Here is an 8,370-nt window from a genome sequence, read left to right as displayed (position 1 = left end):
TGCCGGGACCCAGCCAAACCAAACCTCTACCTGGAAGCATTGACGGGACCTGGCCAAACCAAACCTCTACCGGGAAGCATTGACGGGACCCGGCCAAACCAAACCTCTACCGGGAAGCAGTGCCGGGACCCAGGCAAACCAAACCTCTACCGGGAAGCAGTGCCGGGACCCGACCAAACCAAACCTCAACCGGGAAGCAGTGCCGGGACCCAGGCAAACCAAACTTTTACCGGGAAGCAGTGCCGGGGCCCGACCAAACCAAACCTCTACCGGGAAGCAGTGCCGGGGCCCGGCCAAACCAAACCTCTACCAGGAAGCAGTGCCGGGATCCACTCAAACCAAACCTCTACCAGGAAGCAGTGCCGGGATCCAGTCAAACCAAACCTCTACCGGGAAGCAGTGCCGGGACCCAGTCAAACCAAACCTCTACCGGGAAGCAGTGCCGGGATCCAGTCAAACCAAACCTCTACCGGGAAGCATTGCCGGGACCCGGCCAAACCAAACCTCTACTGAGAAGCAGTGCCGGGACCCAGTCAAACCAAACCTCTACCGGGAAGCAGTGCCGGGATCCAGTCAAACCAAACCTCTACTGGGAAGCAGTGCCGGGATCCAGTCAAACCAAACCTCTACCGGGAAGCAGTGCCGGGACCTGGCCAACCCAAACCTCTACCGGGAAGCAGTGCCGGGACCCGGCCAAACCAAACCTCTACCGGGAAGCAGTGCCGGGACCCGGCCAAACCAAACCTCTACCGAGAAGCAGTGCCGGGATCCAGGCAAACCAAACCTCTACCGGGAAGCAGTGACGGGCCCTGGCCAAACCAAACCTCTACCGGGAAGCAGAGCCGGGACCCGGCCAAACCAAACCTCTACCGGGAAGCAGTGCCGGGACCCGGCCAAACCAAACCTCTACCAGGAAGCAGTGCCGGGACCCAGGCAAACCAAACCTCTACCGGGAAGCAGTGTCAGGACCCGGCCAAACCAAACCTCTACTGGGAAGCAGTGCCAGGATCCAGTCAAACCAAACCTCTACCGGGAAGCAGTGCCGGGACCCGGCCAAAACAAACCTCTACCGGGAAGCAGTGCCAGGATCCAGTCAAACCAAACCTCTACCGGGAAGCAGTGCCGGGATCCGGTCAAACCAAACCTCTACCGGGAAGCAGCGCCGGGCCCCGGCCAAACCAAACCTCTACCGGGACGCAGTGCTGGGACCCAGTCAAACCAAACCTCTACTGGAAGCAGTGCCAGGACCCAGTGAAACCAAACCTCTACGGGAAGCAGTGCCGGGATCCAGTCAAACCAAACCTCTACCGGGAAGCAGTGCCGGGATCCAGTCAAACCAAACCTCTACTGGAAGCAGTGCTGGGACCCAGTCAAACCAAACCTCTACTGGAAGCAGTGCTGGGACCCAGTCAAACCAAACCTCTACTGGAAGCAGTGCTGGGACCCAGTCAAACCAAACCTCTACTGGAAGCAGTGCTGGGACCCAGTCAAACCAAACCTCTACTGGAAGCAGTGCTGGGACCCAGTCAAACCAAACCTCTACTGGAAGCAGTGCTGGGACCTGGTCAAATCTCTACCGAGCAGGAAATACGGCATTCATTTATTTTTTCAAAATTTTATTTAGAGATAGAGCACTGAAACAGGCCCTTCGGCCCACCGAGTCTGTGCCGACGAACAACCACCCATTTATACTAACCCTACAGTAATCTCATATTCACTACCACCTACCTACACTAGGGGCAATTTACAACGGCCAATTTACCTATCACCTGCAAGTCTTTGGCTGTGGGAGGAAACCGGAGCACCCGGCGAAAACACACGCGGTCATAGGGAGAACTTGTAAACTCCGCACAGGCAGTACCCAGAATCAAACCCTAAGCTCTGAGCTATAAGTCCATCCACTAGTAACTCAAGTTCAACAGTCCAAAACTACATTTCCATTCAGTGCTCATAATACAGTGGTCTTCTCCCCCACACCCACCCCCCACCACCCAAGTTCTCTGTTTCTACAATAACAAAGGAATAATTGTGATTTAATGGCTTTAGTGAAAGGCACACAGAGTGGGCTCTCAAACTGAGTCAGGCTTCATTCCCCAATATATCCAGTCTCTCAACCCTTCCACAACTAACAAAACTGCCGAGTCTAGGCCTTAAGCCCAGTCCAAGCTTGTTGGCACCCAGCTCATCAATGGCTTTCTCATTGGCTTAGCCAATAAATAAATGATGGATTCTTGCTGCCAGATTCATATTAAACAAGCAAAAGATAGCATGAAAGTGCAATTAAACCACAAGCTTCGGAGCAACGAACATACTGAGATGCTCTCCGTTTATTAACTAGGAACGAAGACGGCGCAAAATTCAGAACAAAAAATGTACAATAAAACCCATGATGCAGTTGTCAATCATTTGGCACAACCTTTAACCTCAGCAGCAGCAATTACAGCTTCTGATTGGTCGTTCAGCCTGTATAGAAAGTTTTAAATCTTTTTTCTGTAAATATATGAAGCAAAGACGAGGAATCGCCTGGCAAAGGAGGGTGTGAGGCTGCTCCCTCCATCACTTGCGCTGGAAGGCATTTTGGACAGCTGCCCCAGCTGTGTTCCGCACGGCTTGGTTCGACATAACCCCAGCTGCCAGCTCTTCCTGCGCTTTCTGGAAACTGGCACCAGTCCTCCGGTACAGGGAGTGCACCTGCAGCAAGGAAAGAAGGCCCATTAATGTGAGGCTCACACTCTCTCTAAGTGTTCACTAGTTTAACTGGAGTATGCTTAATACATCTGTGACATGTGACATCCAACGCCGACAAACCCTAGTGACTTGAGGAGTAAATTATCAGGAAGCAGACACACCTTTATTTTTTCTGTTTACAGTGGGACAGAACTCTGCTCTGACGCCAGCTGGAGTAATTGCATTCCGTTCTGGGCACCACTCCTTAGGAAGGATATACTGGCATTGGAGGGGGTGCAGGGCTGATTCCCCACAATGATAACAGGGCTAAAAGCGTTAAATTAGAAGACAGGTTGCAAAGACTGGGGTTGTATTCCCTTAAATATTAAAGATTAAGTAAGGGGTGATCTAATTGAGATGTTTACAATGATTAAAAGATTCTAAATAGTAGATAGAGAGAAACTATTTCCTCTGGTGGGGAGGGGAGTCCAGAACAAGGGGGCAGAACCTTAAAATTCGAGCCAGGCCGTTCAGGGGTGATGTCAGGAAGCACTTCTTCACACAAAGGGAAGTGGAAATCTAGAACTCTCTCCGTTGAGGCTGGGAGACAAATGGAAATGTCAAAACTGAGATGGATAGACTTTTTAAAGAGATTTTTAAAATACAGATCAGCCACAATCCCTGAATGGCAGAACAAGCTTGAGCGGCTAAATGGCCTCCTCCCATTCCTGTGTACTGGGCTGGAGGGGCTGAATGGCCTCCTCCTGTTCCTGTGTACCAGGCTGGAGGGGCTGAATGGCCTCCTCCCGTTCCTGTGTACCAGGCTGGAGGGGCTGAATGGCCTCCTCCCGTTCCTGTGTACCAGGCTGGAGGGGCTGAATGGCCGCATCCCATTCCTGTGTACCAGGCTGGAGGGGCTGAATGGCCGCATCCCGTTCCTGTGTACCAGGCTGGAGGGGCTGAATGGCCTCATCCCGTTCCTGTGTACCAGGCTGGAGGGGCTGAATGGCCTCATCCCGTTCCTGTGTACCAGGCTGGAGGGGCTGAATGGCATCCTCCTGTTCCTGTGTACCAGGCTGGAGGGGCTGAATGGCCGCATCCCATTCCTGTGTACCAGGCTGGAGGGGCTGAATGGCCTCATCCCGTTCCTGTGTACCAGGCTGGAGGGGCTGAATGGCATCCTCCCGTTCCTGTGTACCAGGCTGGAGGGGCTGAATGGCATCCTCCTGTTCCTGTGTACCAGGCTGGAGGGGCTGAATGGCATCCTCCTGTTCCTGTGTACCAGGCTGGAGGGGCTGAATGGCATCCTCCCGTTCCTGTGTACCAGGCTGGAGGGGCTGAATGGCCTCATTCCGTTCCTGTGTACCAGGCTGGAGGGGCTGAATGGCCTCATTCCGTTCCTGTGTACCAGGCTGGAGGGGCTCAATGGCCTCATCCCGTTCCTGTGTACCAGGCTGGAGGGGCTGAATGGCCTCCTCCTGTTCCTGTGTACCAGGCTGGAGGGGCTGAATGGCCTCCTCCTGTTCCTGTGTACCAGGCTGGAGGGGCTGAATGGCCTCCTCCTGTTCCTGTGTACCAGGCTGGAGGGGCTGAATGGCCTCCTCCTGTTCCTGTGTACCAGGCTGGAGGGGCTGAATGGCCTCCTCCTGTTCCTGTGTACCAGGCTGGAGGGGCTGAATGGCCTCCTCCTGTTCCTGTGTACCAGGCTGGAGGGGCTGAATGGCCTCCTCCTGTTCCTGTGTACCAGGCTGGAGGGGTTGAATGGCCTCCTCCTGTTCCTGTGTACCAGGCTGGAGGGGCTGAATGGCCTCCTCCTGTTCCTGTGTACCAGGCTGGAGGGGCTGAATGGCCTCATCCCGTTCCTGTGTACCAGGCTGGAGGGGCTGAATGGCCTCATCCCATTCCTGTGTACCAGGCTGGAGGGGCTGAATGGCCTCATCCCGTTCCTGTGTACCAGGCTGGAGGGGCTGAATGGCCTCATCCCATTCCTGTGTACCAGGCTGGAGGGGCTGAATGGCCTCATCCCGTTCCTGTGTACCAGGCTGGAGGGGCTGAATGGCCTCATCCCATTCCTGTGTACCAGGCTGGAGGGGCTGAATGGCAGCAGTAATAGTACCACTACCAGGTCACTTGGTGCTGTCCTCACACCATTGCTTCAGTGGCACTGCCAGCTAGTGGCGAAAGGTGCTGCACCTGTAACTATGATCTGTGTTGAAGGAGAGGCGGCTCCTCGGAGCTCCACTAACTCACCCGCTTCAGCATCACGATTCCCATCACTGCAGAGGCCGTGAACAAAACCGAGACCACCAGCATGACAACAGCCACCCCGACATTGCTCTTCAATGCAGACAATGAGGAAATCCAGCCACTGGAAGGAAAAAGAGAAACAAGTGAGACAGAACAACAGACACCTGACACAGGAGATTTAGGAGGATGTTGCCAGGACTGGAAAAATGCAGCTATGAGGAAAGATTGGATAGGCTGGGATTGGTCTCCTTGGAACAGAGAAGGCTGAGGGGAAATTTGCTTGAGATGTACAAAATTGTGAGGGGCCTATTTACCTTAGCAGAGAGGTCAGCATAGATTTAAAGTGATTGATAGAAGGATTAGAGGGGAAATGGGGGAAATTTTGTTCACCCAGAGGGTGATGGAGGTCACTGCCTGAAAGAGTGGAAGAGGCAGAAAACCTCATCTCATTTAAAAGCTGCATGGATGTACACCTGAAGTTCTGTAACCTGCAGGGTTACAGACCTAATACTGGAAAGTGGGATTAGGCTGGGTGGCTTTATTTTCCAGCAGGCGCTGACACGATGGGCCAAGTGGCCCCTCTTCCTGTGCCGTAAAGATATTACAGTTCTATCCCCACTTGAACTCCTCCTGCACACAGCATCCAAGGGAGTACTATTGTGGTACAATGAGTCCTGGCCAGAATGGAGACAATTGGGGAATTCTGTTAATCACGTCTGGAAACCACACTGCTGTCCGTCATTGGGATTCATTTTCCACAGAATATTTGTATTTTCTAATTATCCTGCTCTCACTGCCTATTGCATCATGTGGTCACAGGCAGGGTAGCAGCTGGCCTCAGTACCACGGGGATAGGAAGAGGAGAAAAAAGACAAAATCAGCCAGGCTTCCTGCTCCTGATCACTGTCCACTGACCCCTGGGTTAGAGAGAGGGGAAATCAGCCAGGGTTCCTGCTCCTGATCACTGTCCATTGACCCCTGGGTTAGAGAGAGGGGGAAATCAGCCAGGGTTCCTGCTCCTGATCACTGTCCATTGACCCCTGGGTTAGAGAGAGGGGAAATCAGCCAGGGTTCCTGCTCCTGATCACTGTCCAGTGACCCCTGGGTTAGAGAGAGGGGGAAATCAGCCAGGGTTCCTGCTCCTGATAACTGTCCAGTGACCCCTGGGTTAGAGAGAGAGGGGGAAATCAGCCAGGGTTCCTGCTCCTGATAACTGTCCAGTGACCCCTGGGTTAGAGAGAGGGGGAAATCAGCCAGGGTTCCTGCTCCTGATCACTGTCCACTGACCCCTGGGTTAGAGAGAGGGGGAAATCAGCCAGGGTTCCTGCTCCTGATCACTGTCCACTGACCCCTGGGTTAGAGAGAGGGGGAAATCAGCCAGGGTTCCTGCTCCTGATCACTGTCCAGTGACCCCTGGGTTAGAGAGAGGGGGAAATCAGCCAGGGTTCCTGCTCCTGATCACTGTCCACTGACCCCTGGATTAGAGAGAGGGGGAAATCACCAGTGTTCCTGCTCCTGATCCCTGTCCACTGACCCCTGGGTTAGAAAGAGGGGGAAATCAGCCAGGGTTCCTGCTCCTGATAACTGTCCAGTGACCCAAGTAAGCCAGAATAGGGTCAGGCACAGCCACTTGGGTAAGGGACTGGCAAGTGATCAGTGACCATGGGGCTCAGACTGGACAGAGTCAGGGTCTTCAGGTTGGATAATGTAGCCACGTGGTCTCAAAGCAGAGGACAGGAAGCAGTCACTCACCAAAATCCCCAACCTGGAATCCCGACCGTCTCCAAAATAAACAGGATGTCTTGGACGAAGAAGACGAAAAAGAAGGAGAAAAAATTGAACGAGCTGTCACTCCTGAACAGGGGAAGAAAAGAAACAAGATGAAGAGAAATCAAAAACAGAAAAAATACAACACACGAACAATGTTTCACCAGACTGTAATACTCAGCTTCAACACATCATCCCTGTGTCACCAGACTGTAATAGTCAGCTTCAACACATCATCCCTGTGTCACCAGACTGTAATAGTCAGCTTCAACACATCATCCCTGTGTCACCAGACTGCAATACTCATCTTCAACACATCATCCCTGTGTCACCAGACTGTAATACTCATCTTCAACACATCATCCCTGTGTCACCAGACTGTAATACTCATCTTCAACACATCATCCCTGTGTCACCAGACTGTAATACTCATCTTCAACACATCATCCCTGTGTCACCAGACTGTAATAGTCAGCTTCAACACATCATCCCTGTGTCACCAGACTGTAATACTCATCTTCAACACATCATCCCTGTGTCACCAGACTGTAATACTCATCTTCAACACATCATCCCTGTGTCACCAGACTGTAATACTCATCTTCAACACATCATCCCTGTGTCACCAGACTGTAATAGTCAGCTTCAACACATCATCCCTGTGTCACCAGACTGTAATACTCATCTTCAACACATCATCCCTGTGTCACCAGACTGTAATACTCATCTTCAACACATCATCCCTGTGTCACCAGACTGTAATAGTCAGCTTCAACACATCATCCCTGTGTCACCAGACTGTAATACTCATCTTCAACACATCATCCCTGTGTCACCAGACTGTAATACTCATCTTCAACACATCATCCCTGTGTCACCAGACTGTAATACTCATCTTCAACACATCATCCCTGTGTCACCAGACTGCAATAGTCATCTTCAACACATCATCCCTGTGTCACCAGACTGTAATAGTCAGCTTCAACACATCATCCCTGTGTCACCAGACTGTAATAGTCATCTTCAACACATCATCCCTGTGTCACCAGACTGTAATAGTCAGCTTCAACACATCATCCCTGTGTCACCAGACTGTAATACTCAGCTTCAACACATCATCCCTGCGTCACCAGACTGTAATACTCATCTTCAACACATCATCCCTGTGTCACCAGACTGTAATAGTCATCTTCAACACATCATCCCTGTGTCACCAGACTGTAATACGCAGCTTCAACACATCATCCCTGTGTCACCAGACTGTAATACTCAGCTTCAACACATCATCCCTGCGTCACCAGACTGTAATACTCATCTTCAACACATCATCCCTGTGTCACCAGACTGTAATAGTCAGCTTCAACACATCATCCCTGTGTCACCAGACTGTAATACTTAGCTTCAACACATCATCCCTGCGTCACCAGACTGTAATACTCATCTTCAACACATCATCCCTGTGTCACCAGACTGTAATACGCAGCTTCAACACATCATCCCTGTGTCACCAGACTGTAATACGCAGCTTCAACACATCATCCCTGTGTCACCAGACTGTAATACTCAGCTTCAACACACCAGGCCTGTTGCGGGGGAAGTCCCCTGTGTGGGCCTTCGGGTGCAGAGGGGGTCCCTGCCAACATGTCAGTATTTGCAGGGCACCCCCTGAGGGAGCGTGTCAGTATTTTT

At 51.9% G+C, this 8,370-nt stretch overlaps 1 protein-coding gene across 3 annotated transcripts in view; it reads right to left on the bottom strand.

Annotated features, from left to right (window-relative positions):
* Window positions 1-2,293: 2,293 nt before the first annotated feature.
* The window catches only part of LOC137356992 (secretory carrier-associated membrane protein 3-like), a 69,178-nt gene continuing 63,101 nt past the window's right edge, over window positions 2,294-8,370 (bottom strand). For all 3 annotated transcript variants that reach the window (XM_068022917.1, XM_068022918.1, XM_068022919.1), the window contains 3 exons: window positions 6,667-6,768; window positions 4,918-5,035; window positions 2,294-2,691 (listed from right to left, as the gene is read on the bottom strand). In XM_068022917.1, the coding sequence (XP_067879018.1) occupies window positions 2,557-2,691; window positions 4,918-5,035; window positions 6,667-6,768 (355 nt within the window). In that variant the 3' untranslated portion in view covers window positions 2,294-2,556. The remainder of the gene's footprint in view (window positions 2,692-4,917; window positions 5,036-6,666; window positions 6,769-8,370) is intronic.

The sequence above is a fragment of the Heterodontus francisci genome, chromosome 46, assembly GCF_036365525.1.
Source record: "Heterodontus francisci isolate sHetFra1 chromosome 46, sHetFra1.hap1, whole genome shotgun sequence".
Taxonomy (NCBI): domain Eukaryota; kingdom Metazoa; phylum Chordata; class Chondrichthyes; order Heterodontiformes; family Heterodontidae; genus Heterodontus; species Heterodontus francisci.
Note: the sequence above shows the minus strand (reverse complement) of the source record. Positions and strands in the feature narration are given on the sequence as shown.